Raw genomic sequence first — 19630 nt, 5'->3', positions numbered from 1 at the left:
GTGATAACATAAGGTAGTTGTGGGATATATTGATTGATTGCATAAGGAAATCATACCCTTGAGTTCAGAAGAGGGTCTGAGGAATTGGATTTCAGTGCTAGTTTAAACCAGTGAATAATATTTGAACTAGCCTTTAATTAAAGGAAAATTTAAATGATAAACATATGAGGGGAAGCCTGCATATGATCCCAGCTACTCAGAAGGTTGAAGCAGGAGGATCTCAAGTTCCCCAACTTAGGGAAGCCCTGTCTCAAATTGCAAAGAGGGTTGGGTATGTAATTCAGTGCTACCTAGGTTCAATTCCCTGTACAGGGGTATGCGGGAGGGAGTGTGTGGGAGAGCTATTGGCAGAATAAAGGTTGAGGAATGACATTGATAGGGTCGGACACACTTGTGTTCAGGAAGTGCTTTTTTGTTTGTTTGTTTGCTTTAGTTTTACTTCATATGACCACAGGGTGATCGGCGGAGTTGGAATGATCTTTTGGAGTCAAGGCGTCTGTAGTCAAGACTGAGGAGTTTATATTTGTTAGTCTATTAGTCACTGTATTTAAACTGAGGCCTAAGCTGAGAGAATTATTTCTGAGCAAATTTATCCTGCAACAATATATTAGATGGTTTGAGATGTAAAGTAGTAAACCCTGAACTGTAGCTGGAATGCGAGCAAAGGAATGGAATGTCTTTGTCGTTGTTATTTTGTTATTTTTTTTTCTCTTTAAAATAAAAAAGGAATGGTATGAAACTTTTTAAAAAATTTTTATTTAGAAAGCCGGGCCTGGTGGTACACACCTGTAATCCAGCACTTGGGAGGCTGAGGCAGGAGGATCACTGCTAGTTCTAGGCCAGCCTGAAAAGCGTATTGAGTTCAAAGCTAGCTTGATCTACAAATGAGACCCTGTCTCAAGACAACAACATTTTATTTAGAAATAACTTTAAATTTTTGAAAAGGCCCAGAATTAACAAGACTGCAAAGAAGAGCAATGTACATTTGCTACTGTAAGCATTTCAACCCCATTTTCTTGACATTTGCCATTTTTTCATGTTCTCCCCCCTTCTCTTTCTCATTTAAAAAAAAAAATTATTAGGGTAGTGGTACAGTTTAGGTATATATAATGATCACCTTCATCACAGGGAACTTCTTCCTTACCCAGTTAAGGAGAGGTGAGACACGTAGTGACTCTTTTTCCCTGAAAACCTCAGTGTGTACCTTTTCATCGACACAGAAATACTGTGCAATAGTACTCCCAGTGCTCTCGGGGGCTCAGTGCTGTCTACCGGTTGTGCGCACCTTTCCTCCTCTTGCACAAAATGTAGCACAGGGTCCAACACTTGACGTGGATGCTGTGTCTCTTTAGTCTCTTTCAATTTACAGCATTTTCATGAGCTTTTGTCTTCTGTGACATCACCATGTGTGGAAACTGTAATTCTCTTTGCGCCTTGCGTTAATGCAAAGTCACACACTTCGTGCTTACCTGATGTTTCCTCATGACTCCACTCTGCCTAACATTCTGGGGGGAAACGCCACACTGCTGACATCCGGCCTTCTCCGGGATCCTGTCTCCAGGCAAGGGCCGGACGTGCTGTCCGTGTCTCTGGCGGGCGATTGAGTTTGACCAGTTGGTTGACATGTTGTTTAGACTCTTCAGTGTGCAATTGCTGCATTTTCTCCCTTGCAAACTAATAACCTGTGGACAGACACATTAAGACTGTGCGCGTAACCTGTGCTTCATCAACTTTTGGCCAGGATTTAGCGTCTGTTGAAGGTACTTGCCTGATCAGCTAATGTTCCATGCACAGATTTTATTTATCCTGCCTTACCCTGGTCTTAGCTGTTGGTTTTCCATGTAAGTCAGGAATACCACAAACAGCGTGGTCATCATTAGTAGGGTATCTTAGCCTCCAGACACTTTCAATGGGCACGTGGGAAATCTATTCAATATGCACACCTGCACTTCTGTGTAATATGAATGTACACATGCTCATACATATAAATTACTCACGTGCATAAACATGGACGTGTACATGTTTTCCAAAACACGATTTCACATCGGGATCTCCTTATTTACAGCACTGTTCTTGATTTCCAACCCTGCATACATCCATATATTTTCCTCCAAGATGAGAATTCAGCTCCTACTAATACCATTTATTCATTGGTTCAGTCTTATAATGCATCTGAAAGAGTTTCATAGGTGCTTTTCCTATACCAATTAAATTGATAAAACACCGGAAGAAAATTCAGGATTACTTTGTGATTCTTCCCATTCCTCTCTAAGGTTAAAACATACACACTCAAGTGCTGAGTGTATAAATCTCTTGGTTAGTTATCTATGCACTTTCATCTTTCCATCCTTCATTTCTTCATTTTTGTCAAAGATCTCATGAAGTCAACAGTTCATAATAACTAATAATCAGTCTTGATTTGTCTAGTATGAAAAGGGTTTCTGAAAGGAATAATGAGAACTCATAACTGAGGCTTAGACACAGAGCGGGAGTTCCTTCAAACCCAACAGTGGCCTCTTGCAGCCACTCAGGAACCAGAAAAGCAGCAGCAGGAGTTGTTATTAAATGACATAGGAAGAACTTAGAAAAGGAGAGCACTAGAAACTGCATGCAGTGTGCTACATGATCCCCATCTTGGGCCACAGTAATTCTACTAACTATTTGTTGAACACAGGGTAGGGCATCCTCAGGCTGTTCCTGGGAATGTCTGCCTCTTACCCAGGTTTGCAGCAGGAAGGCCCAAGGAGAGAAATTTCCTCTCACATTGGGGAGGGTCGACAATGGGCAGGATCAGTCAGTGAGTGTGGAGTCACTGGGTTTGAATGCAGTACTTTGTCTAAAACTCTGGAATTCTGTGTGTGTGTGTGTGTGTGTGTGTGTGTGTGTGTGTTGGCCTGTGCCCACCTGTGTCCTCCTGGGAAAGCCTCCACCTTGTACCCAGTTACTCAAGCCTAAGAGCCAAGCATCAGCATCTCCTCTTCATCATTTTGCAGATTATCCCTGAAAAATAATCTCATTTTGTCCATTTTCTGTTAAAAATACTCTAGTTAAAACACACACACACACACACACACACACACACACACACACACGCTATGGCCTCTGCCTGCTTCAAACCCTCTAATCGTCCCTAATGTGACAAGCGTTCGTGGTGAGAGTGCTGGCCTTGGCGTCCTGTGGACCTCACGTGAGCCTCCAAGCTCACCCGCAGCTCTCGCCTGCTCCCCTCCCAAAGGCTTGCTTCCCTTTTCTCCCCTTCCTGGAGTTCGTCTGTCGATTCCTTTCCACAAGTTTTACTATAGCTTTTGTTCAATCCATCGCACGCAGTTTAAACATGATCTCAGCTGCCTACGCCCTTTCCACACACACCAACAGAAAGCCCTGTTCATCACATTCCCATCTTTCTAAGTTTTTAAAGTTATATACTTAATTTTTTGCCACCCCTTTAGCCTGCCTTCCCCTAGTAGAGTACAAGTTTTGTAAAAGCAGGGGTCATGTCTGGTCTCTTGACGCTGTTTCTTGACTGCATAGCACAACACACAGTATCTACAGTGATACTACACACAAGAGCTCTCAATGGATGAGCAAGTGAACTTAACACCTTATTTTGTTCCACACCAGAAATATAACTCAACTCAGAGCAAACAATTGCCCTCTTCTCTTTCTATTTAGTGAGGAATAATGTAAGCACAGAACTGGATGGTCAGATGTACCCACTGCTACTAGGTTGTCTGCTTCCTGACACTTTCCCAGGCAGAGCTAGAAAATATATACAAGTAGATACACCTGTACTTATAGACACCTCTGAACATCCACAAGTACATACAAATTGCATGTGTGCACAAATATATACATACACATGTTTTAGAACCCTAAAACTTTGCCTCATAAAATAATCATAACATCTTTTTCCTTTAAAGTTCTTTCTCCTTATTTACTGGACGTGTGTTTAAGAAAGTGAAACACAAGTGTAAGTGATGAATGGAAACTATTTTAAAGGAAACAGCCGGTATGTTTTGAGAGGATAATTGCCCTTAGGTGCTTATTCTCCCCCGTGAGCAACCATATCTGCCATGACTGTTGAAGTGATTTATATGTGCTTCTTGGAGTAAAAATAAACTTGAACATGGATCATCAGGTTTTTTCCTCATATATGAGCCATGTTTGTTTCAGCACTGTTTTATATTCTTTTGGTAATTTAGGCTCTGTATAAATACTCGATTCCTTTGAGAAGGGAAAGCAGATACTGTTACTTTAGTTACTGAACTTCTGGGTCCTACTAAAAAAAGCGTTCCTCCCTGTTTCGGAGCTGCCAAGCACTTTGCAGTTTGGGACAGTGTTTAATATCAAGCTTTAGAAATGCCTTTCACGTATGCTATTGGCTGTTGGCAGTAGAGCCTTTAAGAAGAAATACGGCAGTTGCCAGATTGGGGTGGGGTTCATTGAGTTAAAATACAGCTTTCGAAGTACACCAAAACATAAAAATTAACACAGTGATATCAAGTCCAAGTGATACTTCGTGTTTCATATTCTTCCTTCTAGATAGCTTATTAATTCACAGTTGCTGGTGTCTCTGGAGCTCTGTACTGGGAAATGAGTAAACGCTGATTTATGAAAGGTGCAGACCCCACAGAGCCACAGGGAACAGGTTGTAGAGCAAGAAGTTAGGAAGCAGAGAGAAATGATGTCATATGATCAACACAAGCTGCTAAGAATGTAATAGTACCGTGCATCAAGTAGATGATCAAAAGGTATGATGGTAGCAGGGAGAGAGAAGAGACGAGGAGCGTGGTAATTTCTGTTTAAAAGAACATATGAGGAGGAAGTCAGAACTGGCTGACGCTGGCAAGAGAACATGGCGAGGCTGTCTGGAGCGCTGTCGTGGAGTGTTAAGGAGTGGAACAGGGGATCTGAGCATAGTACGGAGTTAGGCATAGTGGAGGGCATTGCCCTTTACACCAGTGTGTTTATAATCATCAAAGTCAACCAGTTACGTACGCAAACCGTTTGTCTCATGCCACAGCCGCCACCTCTTTTACATTTTACTTACAGGCAGTCCTTTAAGATGCTGCCCAGCATTTCACCCACTTTCATTACGGAAAGCAAAGCCCGTCCGTCCCGTCTAGGGGGCCCGGGTAGATGGGTGTCCGGTCTTCATTTCTTGTGAGAACGAGGGTCTGTGCCTGTTCCCAAGGCCTGTTCCGGGGATTGGCCCTACTTTATATTTTCATTAATGTCATGGGTGATGGGATAGGGTAAGCTCGATAAATTTTCCAATTATGCCCAATTGAATGGGGAAGCCAGCCAAGAACTTGGCTGGCAGAACTTGATTGTAATTTAAATGACCTCTGTGAGTTGCAGCACAAAGTAATGGCAGTTTAATTAGACAAGAACAAGATGCTAGGAATGAACCACTGGCCAAGAGTGCTTTTTCATTTGTGTCCTGCTTTACCATTTAGAGAGTAAGCTCGCGTCTTGATTTGCTTACCTTCAGCCTTAGGGAGGTAGAACCGTCACTCTGAAGGTACGGACCGGATGAGGTTCGCTTTTACCGACTTTGAGGGGAGGTGAAGGGATAGGGAGGGATGGGGTGAGCTGGCTCGTGAGCCACTGTGTCTTCGCCCGAGCTTCCCGCCGGCAAGCGTGAAGAAGACGGTACCTGGCGGTAAGGAGGGATGACTTCACTGCTATTCTCTTCTTCTCCCTTTTTTTTCTTTTTTTGTCTTTTTGAGACAGGGTCTCCCTATGCAGTTCAGGCTGGTCTTGAGCTCACTTTGTAGCACAGGCTGGCCTTGAACTCATAATGATCCTCCTGCCTCAGCCTCCTGGGTTCTTGGATTACAGGCGTGCGCCACCATGCCCGGCCGTATTTTCAAAATTCCTTGTGTTTGAGTTAGTACCTTGTGGCCAGCTTGGATATGCAATACAAAAGGGCAAGGACAATTGCTAGCTCCAAGGGTCTGCAGAACTTCTGCAGCGTTAGGGTAGCTCACACCAGAAAAGATTAGGGAGAATGAAAGAACACATTTAGCTCCAAATACACTTACATGCTTTGTTACTGGAAGGGCAGCCAGCAATAGTTCACTGTTTATTATTAGTATTATTATTATTATTACTATTGTCTTTTTGAGACAGGGTCTCGCTATGCAGTTCAGGCTGGCCTTGAGCTCACTTTGTAGCCCAGGCTGGCCTCGAACTCCTCCTGACTCAGCCTCCCGAGTGCAATAGTTCACTGTTTAAAGAAAAACATACCCTGACCTTGAGCTGAGAGGTGCCGGTTTCTAATGGGGGATAGAAGATAGCCATCGCCCTTAATCCCTTCCTCCCTCCCTTTCTCTCACTCCCTCCTGTCCCTGCCTCCCTTCCACTTTCTTCCTGCCTCCCTCCCCTCTGTCCTGTTTCTTCCTTGTTTTAAACATTCTGTCACTTTTGTTCATGAAGAGGGTTTTTGTTGAGACTACTGACCTGAGAAAGTGTTACTGTACAAACCAGGCTTACGCTTTAGTGTTTCTTAGGTATTTTTCACGATGCACAACTGACCATGAAAGAGGTACTGGTTTTCTTGTGCCTTAGAGTTGATTCGCCATAGAAGTCTACAGCTGACAGTGTTTTCAGGTAGCAGAATTTATACCGTGTGCATTTTTTTCTTTTAGGCCAGATGGCGGGTGACCACACAAGGCTGGAGTTCCATAACATAGAGACGGGCATCATCACGGAGCGCCGGTACCTGTCCTCGGTGCCCTCCAACTTCATCGGGCACCTACAGAGCCTGACGTTTAACGGAATGGCGTACATCGACCTGTGCAAAAACGGTGACATAGATTACTGTGAGCTCAATGCCAGGTTCGGCTTCAGGAACATCATAGCAGACCCCGTCACCTTCAAGACCAAATCCAGCTATGTTGCCTTAGCTACGCTGCAAGCCTACACTTCTATGCATCTTTTCTTCCAGTTCAAGACCACATCTTTAGATGGCCTAATTCTCTATAATAGCGGGGACGGAAATGACTTCATTGTGGTGGAACTGGTGAAAGGGTGAGTATGTGCCGCTTCCACAGCAAATATGACTGAGAGGAAATAGCTTTCAGTTTCCAAATACACGCTAAACACAGTGCACCGGTGTATAAGGTGGCAGGTGGTAGGTGGTAGGTGGTAGGAGGGCAAACAGTGGATTTGTCTGGCACATTTATTGGGATTCTTAATTATACATGGGTTCAACACACTCTTTTGTATCTGCATTTTGACCTATGTACAAATCGCATCAAGTTCTAATGTATAGCTGAATTTCACTCTTCAAATGTATATTTCTTGACTATGCACAGTGTAATTCCAAAGAAGAGTTTCTGCAGGTCTGTAGGCAGATAGGTGCTAAATTAAACAGGTAATCCGAATAATTTAAGATTACTTAAATTTCACACAATTGTACTTACCTCAGGCTTAATTCTATGTCAGAATTCCTTGAATAGTTTAGGAAGAATAATTTTTCTGAATTTTCTTTAAAAGTGGGATGAAAATTTGATTTGGGCTTTTATTCACTCACTCACTCACTCAGTGAATGTTGTTACGTGTTTATAATAAGGTAGATAATGTGCCAGGCTATATAGAGGTATTTTTCCTTGCCATTCCTGTGTGTATCTCAGACTGCCACCAACCGTGACACACACACACACACCCAACATACAATCCCAGTGTCTATAGGTGAAACAAAGTGGAAAAAAAAAACACTCTAGAAGCTTCCTGAGATGCCCATGTAGAAACGCTCAGGAGAATCTGGGAAATTAAGAAGACTTAGGGGAGAAGGAGGAGATATCTGAACCTGGTCATGAAGCATGAGGGCATCATTTCCATGCAGAAAGAGGGATTCAAAATGGAAAGGAAGGATGCGCTAGAAGCCTAGAATCGCTATTTCAACATGGTAAGAAAAGAAGGGAGAGAACAGTAGGGTGGGGGAGGCAGAGTGAAAGCTCGGCCTCCTGCTGAAGCAGCGGGCTTCTTACCTTCCCACCTGCCTGGCATCTGCGTGACTCACTCTCAGGACTTCCAGCAAGGACAGAGACAGCTGCGTGGAGGAGGGCTGCATCGGTAACATCTGATTTAGCTCCATCACGAATTCAGAACGCAGTGACACTTCCCTCTCCTTTGTTCTCCAGATACTTACACTACGTGTTTGATTTGGGAAACGGTGCTAACCTCATCAAAGGGAGCTCAAACAAACCTCTCAACGACAATCAGTGGCACAATGTGATGATATCAAGGGACACCAGCAATCTCCACACTGTAAAAATTGACACAAAAATCACGACGCAGATCACTGCTGGAGCCAGGAACTTAGACCTCAAGAGTAAGTACTTCCTCGGGGGAGGCACTGGCATCGCACCAGATAGTCTCCGTTCCTATGGAAAATGCTTTGGGGCCGTGTGGGCTTGCCACAAAGGCTGACCAGAATCTCATTTCCAGCACATGATTAATAATACAACACACAAGCCTCAGTTCTTCCTTTAATGTGGCAAGAACATATGTATTTTTAATAGCAGCTCAGAAAATGCAACACCTTGAAATGCACACATGGTTACAATGTAAAGAGTGAGAAAAATGTACTCATAGTCTTGATATGATAAAGAAGAGTAGACAATGGCAGGTGTCATCCATCCCAGCAGTTTTCCATTGACTTGTTGTCAAGGTAACGAGGTGCATAAGGCACTTCCTTACAGTTTATTGCTCTTGTTCCTGGGTGACTTTTCCTAAATGCCTTCAGACTCTCTGATCAATAGAGTTGAGCCTGCCCACCCCCAGGAAGGCGTCCTTCATCAGCTATTAGGACGGTCTTAACAGATGTTTTCCTTCCTTATTGATACTTGATTTCTCAAATCACCAAGAGGAAATGCTGGGAGCACATGTCAGCACCCAGAAAATAAGAGAGGTTTCTGATTGAATGGGCCTTTGTGAGTTACTAAGAAGAGTGTCTGCTTATCCTATCTCATTGAACACAACAAGCACTGGAGAGCATTGTATTGTCATGTTATTCTGAATGCAGGAAAGGTGAGGTTTGAATGACTTACCCAGGGATAAAACAGCTGCTGTGAAGGGGAGAAGCAAGTTGGGTTCTGACAGAAACCTCTCCCAGCGCCCCTCTCCTCTAACCTGACGTGATAAAAGCCCCGTGCTTATCACTGTAGGAAGGTTTTGCTTGGACCAAGAGGCTTATTGCTAGTGATGGGATCTCCCTTTGATTCGAAAGGTAACTCCATTGGAGAGTTAGGAAGCTGGGAAGAGAAAATCCAGCAGAACTCCTTCATGAGAAAAACACTCCTTCTAGAGAGGTTAAAGTGAAAGAAATCGTTTCACTTCCTGTAACTGCAGAATACGTTTACATTCCTGGGACTTCGTTTGTCCCCCACACAAATGTGCAGTAACGCCCTTCTTCCTTGTCTCACGGGGCCTCTTAGTAGCTTCACAGAGCTCGGTGTCCCCCAAATCTACTAGCTGAGCTCAGAAAAGCAGCGTGGGGTTCAAAGGCAATTCTGTGCAGCCGGGAGACCTCGGCCCCTCGCCGCTCCTTGCCGGAAGTGGGCAGAGCGGGCGTCTGCCCAGTTGGAGGGCCCCATGGTTGGCAAGGCCAACCCACGTGATCGTCAAGGGAAAGGCTAGGTGCTGATTCAGTCTGCGGGCTGAGCCGCCACCACAGGGAAAGCGAGGCCGCGCCTTGTTTGTGTGGGAGTGTCAGAGTGTGTAAGTGAACTTCACCGGAGGCTGTGGGCGCCATGCCAGAGGCTAAACCCAGGACAAAAGGTGCGGCCATGACAGGTTGAAGTAAGTGATACGCACAGCCCTGCGGTTGAGGCCACAGAGAAGTAGCCCTAGACAGCAGGTCGGGTCATACCGTTTTGGATATTAATGATACTGTCTCTGGAGAAGCCAGCATTTGCTTATCAAAAACTCTGTAACAGGAAGCTGTGATAAGATGGGGTGGGTAGGTGCACCCATCTGAGGTACTGAGGTACCTTTACGAACCTCAGAAGCCTGTACAACTGACTTTGCTTAAAACAGAGACCGTGTGGTCATTCTGAATATAAAGCTTTTGCTGTGATTAAAAAATACCTAAAATGGTGAGTTACATAAATGACATATAAAGATATTAAGTGCTAAATTCTGAAACCCTTACTTTTAAAAAAAAGCCCAATTAAATTGAGTGTGGTAGAAGCATATGTGCTTTTAACATCAGTTCAAAATGCAACCTTAGACTACATGCGTGGTTAAGATTTCAAAAGTGAAAGAAGTAGCTTTAGTCTTGCTTGATGTGATAGAATTTCTCAACGGAATAATTAGATTTTTAACTAATGACTAGCACTTTACACCTGGTGAAATTCTTTTTGGACTTCAAACTGAGTCAAAAAGTGACAAGTTCCTAAAATCACTCCGGGCTTTTGGCTCCTAACCTGGGTGTGTAACCCAGGCCAACAGTAACTGCCAAAGCCCTCTTGCCATGCGCGCTGTTGGCCATCAGAGGGCTCCAGATGTGACCTGCGCCTTCCCAGAACACCCTTTGGAGTGTCTGGCCTCAAGCGTCAGCCAAATGGTGTTTACTGAGCCCTGATCCCGTATCCAGAGGGGACAGCAGAGCTGGGGGGAGGATGACAGTGTCCGCAATGAAAAGCCACTGTCTGAGTGAGCAGACAGACGTTGAGGTATCACACACAGCTCAGAGCAGGACGGGATGCTTCAGAGAGGCATCAGGCCCTGAACCTGAACTGGGAACACCAGGGAGACCGTGAGAAGTAGTAATGTTTGGAGGGTGTCCGAACGGTCAGCGAGAGCAACCCGGTTCTTTCTGTCCTTCCCACCTGGACGCCCAGAGTGCTGTATAGTTAACGGAACCTGTCTAGATTCAGGGCGAATGGAAGCTGTCTTGGCGTGACTCTGGTTTTACTCTATGACCTGGACCCTTAAAGAATTTACTGAAATGCTCAGGGTGGTTCTGCAGCCTGCTCAGTGCCATTGCTGCCACCTCTGGTTCTTCTCTAGGCGAGGGAGCGGGCCGGACGACATCAGAACTGTAGGAGCGTGTTCGTGAACTGCGCATTTCCGGACCCCACAAGTCAACTGAGGCGGTTCCCGTTGAGAGTGTTCAAGCAGTGAGAGTATTTTCAGAGATGACTCTGTTACAGAGCCCTGAAGTAGTGCAAGATCTGTGCTGGGCCGACTTTAACGCACGTCAGCCATTTCTGTAGAAGTCTTTGCTTTGTTTTCATTTTAGAACTCGTTTTGTTGTATCCCTTCTTGACTGAAGTCACATTTATTGCCTGACTCTACTTTCGGCTCTTTCCCCTTTGCTTTACTATACCTTAAATAGACACCAGAGGGCACCATAAGGCCGCAGACCGCGCTGAGTGGCGGCGGTGGGTGGGGTGACCTCAGCTCGCTCCCTTTGTTCCGGGAAGCAGAATTCCTTTGTTTCCAGACCTCTGAAATTCCACATTTAGCCTTTGCAATAATGCATGCTTTTGTCTGTGGATCTGTTTCATTTTATAAAGGGAATTTTAGTGCAGAAATCTGAAAGCCGGGGCCGGGTATTGTCTTCCCCTCCTAACCCCCATGGATATAGTCATAAATGGGCAGGAGTCTAATGTTCTTTCTCCAAGAGGACTTGCATGCAGATGACCTTGTTCAAATTATCTTTCCTGACACTGCCAGGTTCTCAGGGGGTCGTATGTCTCTCCCTGCTGATTCCGTTTTGCTTTCATCTTTATGTCCCAGCTGTTTGTGTTCTATCCCCCCTGGCTGTTATGCGCAAGCTGCAACTCGCAATGAAAGCAGCAGCACATTTGCTCTCTGGAGGCGCCTCCCAGCCCAGCTCTCTGTTCATACTGGAGCCTCCGCGTCTTCACCCCGCCGGTGAGATGAAGGGGTGCACTTTCCCCTTCTGCTCCTTCTCTTGTTCTTGTGTTTGGCCAGTGTGTATGCTTGTGTGTACATGTAGATGGGAAGGGCTAATATTTATCGAGACTCTAGGAAATACCAAATAGATTTTTAATGAGGTTATTATATGTAATCCTCACAGTTACCCAGGGATCTGAATTGGAGCCAGCCTTGCTTATTCATTAATATAGAAAAGAAGGGTCATTTTCAGTCTCCACCATTCCTGGTAATACAGGCATAAGCATATCCTTTGTAAATAGAGTGTAGTTTGCTTGCTGGGGATAAAAGTGAAGAATTCTGGGAGCATAGGATGCAGTGCCCTCAAGTGGCCACACAGTGAAACGACCTGAGGAAGTCACGGGCTCATCTAGGTCATCCTTGTTACCTTGTCCTTTCTCCTTTACTCTGCGTCAAGCCCTCAGTTTTCTGCCCCAGGGGGTGGGGCTCTGTGCAATTTTATGATCTTGGCTTGTCGCTTGTCACCACCTGTCTCTTCCACAACTGTCCCATCACCCTAAGTCTCACCCTGGAGGGAGTTGCCTGTTACCGCGTGTCCAGCTACCAAGCCACTAAATGGTCTCCCGGTCAGAAACAGCCAACCACGGCCTTGCATTCAAGCATCCTCGGTCTCTAAGCAAAGCCGTGAAGATCCTCATTCTCTTCTTCGTGACTCCAGGCAAGCCCATTACCCACTGTCTGCCTCTCCAGCCCTGCGAAGGAGGCATAGTCTCCCATTTCTACCCTGTCCTACTGCTCTTTGAAAACATTTGCTGAAATATATCACCAAGCCAGACGCTGTCCAAGAGTGCTGTTGTGTGTAGACATGTCCTCAGCCCATACGGCATCTGACAGCCCACGTGCCATGCCTGGACAATTTACTTCCATGGGAAGAGTACAGGAAGGGCTTGAGCTTGAGCTGAGCTCAGAGAGGAGCGTGATATTGAAAGTGGAAGGCGGGACCTGTGGCCCTGTGGTGAGGGCCCTGCTAGAGTTCTTGTGTGTAACAGAAAGAGATGCACTAACGTTGCTTCAGTTTGTGGGAAATTATTGTAAGGATTCATCAGGAAGTTAGAGACCCAGACTATGTTCTAATTGTCGCAGTGCAGAGTCACAGGGGTCCCTCTTAGGTGGCCCCTGGGATCTGCCTACCCTGCTCCCTAGTACTTTCCCCGCTGTCACCGCGGCCCCCAGACCCTCTCTCCTCCCCACCCCCTTTTTGCCACTGAGGGAACTCCTTTGGCCTTTGGTTTCCTCTGACTTGCGACTTCGACCTGTGGCTTCTGTCCCTGCGTGTGTTTCCTCTTCTGTCTCATTCACCCTTCGTCTCCCTTCCTAATTCCTCAGCAGACGGATTTAGTGTGGGGAGCGGTCCTGTCCCCGTCTGTTCTGGAGCACGGCCCCACAGGTTTTACCCCGCTCTTGCTACCCTGGCTCACTTCTCCACCAAGTGGCTGGATGTTCACAGCGTAGTGAGCCTGGTTTGCGCATGGAGAGGGGCCCCAAAGGTCACACCAGGAGGTGGGGAGGTGAGGACGGGAAGGCTGTAAGCGGGAGAGTAGAATTTGCAGTGCACGTTGGGATCGGAGGGCCGTTTGGGAAGCAGTTGCCACAGCGCAGAGCAAAGACAACAAGGCTCTCGTGTGTCAGAGTAAGACCTGACATTTCTGTTCCTCCTTCTCCTACACACCAATTACAGAGCACTTACTTAAAAGACAATTAGCGGCATGAAACCATTGTTTCTCTTTTGATGTCTCCATTGAATTCCCAGGCTTTGCAGAAAGCAGTCTTAGTCTGTTCTCCTTACTATACGGCCTCTGTCAGTTTGTTTTAATCCCACTCCCACCTGCTGCAGCCCCAGTACACGGCGTTCTTTGTGCAGCAACCCGGGACCTGGTCTGACGTTTGGCTTGGGCGTTCTTCCCCCTGCTTCACTCTGGCCCACGGACCAGCATGCACTATGACAGCAGACTTTAATTTCCCTATTGCCTAGTAATGATTCTTTTTTAAAGTTCTTTACCCATTTTACTTGTTTTCGAAGTTTTCCCACGTTGGGTATAATTTTTCTGTTGTAGTTTTTTTAAAGCCAATTCCCTCTATTTGAAATTCCTCATCCTGCAGTAGAATTACAGAAGCTTGGGACAAGAAAAGATCTTGGAGAACGTCCAGTCTGCCCAGCCCTGCTACTTATGAGAGAAACGTGCTCGGGCGACTGGCCTCCACACCCATGCATCTAGTTAGTACTCCACATCGTCTTCCATTTCTAAGCCCAATATTGTTACAAAAGGCCAGGAAAAACAAGTTTTATTGTTCATATCATCCTCAACTGGCTCCTCCCGACAGCTTCGAGAAACACAACACAAAGAAATCTGACCGTGTGTGAACTCCCTGGGCAAGAGTGTGGTGTGCTGGGTGTAGGTACAGGACAGAGATGTTAGTGTGTGCACACATCTCGTTTCTTTGCTTCTGCTCCACCTTGAAGGCCTCAACTTTTCCCGTTTGCAGATGCGCGGTACCCTGGTGCTGGCGCAGAACCGTGGGCAGAGCTACAGCGTCATTCCAGTCTTCCCATAGCAGGGTTGCGCCCGAAAGCTGAATGCGGTATCCAAATGCCTTTCAGGGCAGATAGCGTTTATTGTGTCCCAGAGGACTGGAAGTCTCAAGAGTGGCGGCCTTTGCATGACGGATAAGCAAGTCCCTGCGGGGGTTCAGAGCAGAGCTGTATCGGGTTGAGTGAGGGCTCGCAGGCCTCTTCCGCATCTAGAGATGGGCCTTTGGCGCTGGGCACCATTCAGGAGTTGCCTTCTCAGGGCTTGGGCTTCACGGTCAAGCACTGCTGTGTCAGCTGGGAAGGCAAGTTAGGCTCTGTCCCAAGAGGTTCATATCTTCCATTTTCATGGCTCTCAGACCTCCTCCTTTTAATTGAGGGAAAATACATTGGGTTGTGACGAATGTCCTTACTGTCACCACGGTGAGAAGACAGGGATGAGGCTACAGGGTACATTACAAATTCCTCAGATGTGTTTGCGTAAATGCTTGGACAGGCTGCTCAGGGCCTACTCGGAACCATAGAGGGCTCTAAAAGTGCTACTTTTGACCTTCTCTTGCAGGAGGCAAGGGCTGGTATTTGCCGGGCTCTAGAACAGACCATGGCTCACGGTCTACGGTCATTGGAGTGGTGAAACACCGTGCACTACGTGGCACCCAAATATTTGTGTGAGAAAACTGACAGACGCTTGAGTGAGCAGACAGAGGCTGCATTGGGCCGGGTCAAATAGCGGTGGTTCCTGGGACACAAAAGCCAGAGGCCCTAGTGAGAGGCTCCCGGGAACCCATAGGAAACAGAAGGGAAAGGAGGACGCTATCCTGTTGGCCTCTGTGGAATTATGGGGACTCATCCTGGGCCCCTATAAATCCATGAAAGACAGAAAGGCCCAGCTGATGTCTGGGGAGTGTTACAGTGCTCACTACAGGTCCCTAAAAGGAACGGCACTGTTACTTTCAGGTAGTCCTTACACTTAGTTCGGGTTCAACAGTGAAGCAGTTCTGTCTCTGTCTGTCTCTGTCTCTGTCTGTCTCTGTCTGATCTCCCCCTCCCTCCCTTCCTTCCTCCCTCTCTCTGTCTTTCTCTCTCTTTTTCCGTCTCCCTCTCCCCCTCCCTCCTCTCCCCTGTACCCTTCTCTCTCACTCTCTGGCTGTCTCCTTCTCTCTCTCTCTCTCTTAGAATGATGGAGAGGAATTCTGACGTCTACTGCACTGAAAACCCCTTTTGAACCATGGCTGAGAACTGTAATAGACTGGAAAGCTGGATGGGCTTCATAAGGAGTTTTCTTTGTCAGATCCTCCAGAACCAGTCCCCTCTGTTTCCTCTAGGAAAGCACAACAGTCACGGCACAGTGTTGCCACTGGCCCGTGGTTGTCACACACTGAACACCGCTTCCAGGGTTCTGTGAGAGTCACACCAGGTCAAGCAGGCCTTCCTGTTCACAGCACATTACTGCGTTTTCTGTGTGTCTGCTTTTACAAGTCAGCTCTTGGCCCATGCAGTTAATCACTGTGGTCCTTATTAAAGATAACATGAGAAGCAACATAGCGCGGTAAGTCAGGATGCAGACACTGGGGTCAGACGGACATGGGGAACAGTACTTCTACTCCTTCCTGAATGTAGGAGTAGGGAGGCATGCACTGTTTTTCTTACCACCACCTCCCCTTCCTCAGTGTTAGGTAAGAGATTTCCATGTGTTTTCCTTTGAATTCTCGTGTAAGGTTGCATGTCCTCATGTTACAGGCTGTGAAGGTATGGCTTAGGGAGGCGAAGCGTCATACTGTGCAGTAATGGCAGTCCTATCGAACAGGAATCATCATTTTACTCCTTTCTGAGGGCTTGTCCTAGCCCGTGCTTGTCATAAATATTTACATGTGAGATTTCAATAAGCAGTTGCCAGTGTATTCTTTGATGCCCAAGGGCTTATAAGAAGCTGGGGGGATCTTAGGGCTCACCAGGGCATGTCAAGTGTTGTGAGTATGTGGGGCAGCTTCCCGTTCCTCCCCTGCAGGAGGGTTCACCTGGCGTTCTCGGGGTTTCCTGTCTGTAGGTGGCCCCCACTCCGTCTCAGTCACTTTCTTCATCTCGGAGACACAACACCGACACCCACAGCTCAGAGGAGGGGAGGTTGGGCTTGGCCCCCTGTTTCAGAAGGTTCGGTCAAAGGTCGGCTGCGGTGAGGCAGGAAGGCACAGGGAAAGGTCCTTGTGGAGGAAGGCTGCTCAGTTCATGCTGGCCAGGAAGCAGGGAGAGGGGAAAACCTGGGCGGGAGCTGCACTCTTTCTGGTCATGCCTCCAGTGCCCGCCTGTCCTGATCAGCTCTCACCTGCAAAGATCACGCAGCCAGGCACTCACCATGGATTAATCCATGAATGAACACAGCACCTCCAGAACCACCTTCCAGAATCCTGCCTCAGCACACACAAGGCCCTGGAGGACACCCAGAGCCGACCCTCAACGCCACTCCTGTTCCACCTCACTACCCACGTCCAGCCCTCACCCCACACACAACACCATGCCTTAGATCTAAAAACAGCTGAAAAAAGACCTCAAGCATTCTAAAGTTTGGTACTAATGTGCCAGCTCTGTAATTCCGCGGATCTTTGCGTCTATACATTTAACATTCATGGCTCCGTCTATTTTGGAGAAGTGTGCTGGCCTGTGACATAATTGTTTGTAGTTTTGCTGAGACATAAGTATGACTCATAGCAACAGGGTGCTGTGCACAGCTGACCGTCTCCATGAGAGAATTTCTTTCTTGGCCTGGATCTGGCTGTGTTCTCTACTCAGAGATAATATAAACTACCTTCACGCTACCTTCCCTAAGTGCTTATATGTCAGGTACCATGAAAAGGGCTTAAATATGAAAGTGGTACAATAAAGAAGCATTACATTTTAACATAATCGAGCCACAAAATTATTTTTTTATCTGAAGCCATTACTTTAAAATGTGTTGTTCAGGACTTGGGAGCCTGAGATGGCAGAATCACCTGAGTTCAGAAGTTGTAGGCTCGTGTGGGGAACATAGTGAGACTCCATTTTTTGAAAATGCATTACGCTGAGGTGTTTGTTCCATGTACTGGCTTAGAAGAAATACTTGTGCCTACTTTTAAGACGATTCTGTAACCATTTAACATTATAAAACATAACCTTAACTAAAACTATTTAAGTAATCAATGTAAGGAATTTTCCCTGCGTCATTTGCCTGCCCAGCCCTGACATCCAGCTGCTGTGGGATAAGGGAATACCTTAGGGTAGACTTCAAACACTTTGTTTTCATCATGACAATACTGTAAAGCAATGACCCCTCCTCAGGGAAGAAAGGGGAGAACTTGCTGTGAAGGGTGAAGGAAGTAGGCACATTCCAGATACGCCTGCTTCTATTCAGCTGTCCAAGGTGAACGTTTTCTTAGAGTAGCAGAGTCCGGTCTGCATCCTCCAGCTGCAGGAACGCTGTGGGAACAGGAAGCAAGTTCTCCAGGAAACGGCCTAGGAGCTGCTTTCCCAGCTGCCTCCTCAAGTCTAGTCTGCTTTGGGGCTGGTCGTCCAAGCTCACTAGATGGTCAGAGTACTGCAAAGAAGTTTTCTCAGATACATTTCTCCTTCCTCCTATCATTACTACTCTAGTCAGAACGCTCATGATGTAGCTGAGCAGTACAAAGACCAGTGCTTTAGCTTCTGCTTTGTAAGTTACATCCAGATATCTGTCTCATATTCACACTGGCTGTTACTGATTGCTTCAATTGTATTATTCTCCATCACAATATGATGTCTTACTCCTCAGAATAATTAGACGATTGAGCTATTATCATCCCCATTTGTATGAGCATGTAGAGATTCTTAAATAGCAACTATTTCATAGTGGTAGAAACAAGATTGGAACTCAGATTTATACTATTATTTAACTAGCACTATATGTATTTAGTCATATACAGAGATTTTAATGAATACATAGAATGATATGTGATGCTTACTTTCACTTGAGGGGATAAAATGTCGTGTAATAAAATGGAACACTGTCTTCCATGCAAAACTTGGTTTTTGATCTTCTACATTATTACTACAGGTGAAGTTTGACAGTTTCACTTCTGATCTTTGAAAAATAAATGCCTGTTTCTACTTTCACATACTACATGTTTCTCCCTTTTCTCTGTTTTGCAGAATAAGGATGGATGGATAGATAGATAGATAGATAGATAGATAGATAGATAGATAGATAAGCAGACAGACAGACAGACAGAGTCTCCTTAGTCCCTGAAGTTCTCCTCGAACAGTACAATGACTAATTTTTATTGCTAAATTGCTCTTTAGGTATTCTGTGGATCATCTGTACATTGTATTTGTGAGTACTTGGAGGAGGCCCAGGCAGACACACAGTTCTTGGCTGAGGGGATGTTGGTCATCCTGTCACTCGGCCATCAGTTGGTCCAGCAGGCGGTTTATGGCCTCGCTTCCCCTCCTCTCTCATCCTTCACAGCAAGTTCTCCCCTTTCTGTCCTGAGGAGGGGTCATTGCCCTACAGTGTTGTCATGGTGAAAACACACAGTGTTTGAAGTCCACCCTAAGGTATTCCGTTATCCCACAGCATCTCCTCGTGACCCTGCTATGACCATCCTACTTTGGGGTCCAGAAGGAATTCCTCATCAGGAAAAAAAAAGTACAAAAAATTTTATATACTTAAGGAAAAAAGAAGAGCTTTATTTGACTGTTGCCTCTGGGAAACTGGCTCCTCGCTCCAGAAGGAATCTGTGATGCTCTTGGGTCTTTGTGTCTTTGAGGCAAAAATTCAGATAAAACACAGAGGGTGGTGTTTATTGCAAAGCGATCGATTTGCACAGAGATAAATAGAGAAGTACACCTTCATGTGTGAATATACCAATATGGCAGATGCTGCCAAATTAGGTCTCAGGCTACAGTCATATGATGCAGTGGGTCTTCTGGGAATATCATTTCCTCCTGCCAAGATCATTTTACAAGGAAAATGGGGCTGTATTTACCAACCTTAAGGGAAGAAGTCTGCTTACTGTTTAGGTGGAATTAATATGCTTAGTGTTTAGGTGTAATGTGTCTGTTTAGTTTGTTTTGAGGCCTTGAGGGATTTTCCAAGCCCTCACCCAGGGTAGAGTTTGTATGGCCCTGGATCTGACCGGCATGAGCAGAGGATTTTACCTT

The 19630-nt window shown here is 46.0% G+C and overlaps 1 protein-coding gene across 8 annotated transcripts in view; it reads left to right on the top strand.

The window, feature by feature from the left end:
- The window catches only part of Nrxn1 (neurexin 1), a 947027-nt gene that overhangs the window by 407374 nt on the left and 520023 nt on the right, over positions 1-19630 (top strand). For all 8 annotated transcript variants that reach the window (XM_013517619.1, XM_005391018.1, XM_013517621.1 and 5 more), the window contains 2 exons: positions 6654-7035; positions 8151-8341. In XM_013517619.1, the coding sequence (XP_013373073.1) occupies positions 6654-7035; positions 8151-8341 (573 nt within the window). The remainder of the gene's footprint in view (positions 1-6653; positions 7036-8150; positions 8342-19630) is intronic.

This window comes from Chinchilla lanigera, unplaced genomic scaffold (genome assembly GCF_000276665.1).
Source record: "Chinchilla lanigera isolate Chin_1 unplaced genomic scaffold, ChiLan1.0 scaffold00040, whole genome shotgun sequence".
NCBI classification, from domain to species: Eukaryota; Metazoa; Chordata; class Mammalia; order Rodentia; family Chinchillidae; genus Chinchilla; species Chinchilla lanigera.
The sequence above is the reverse complement of the archived record's forward strand: the minus strand, read 5'-3'. Positions and strand labels throughout refer to the sequence as shown.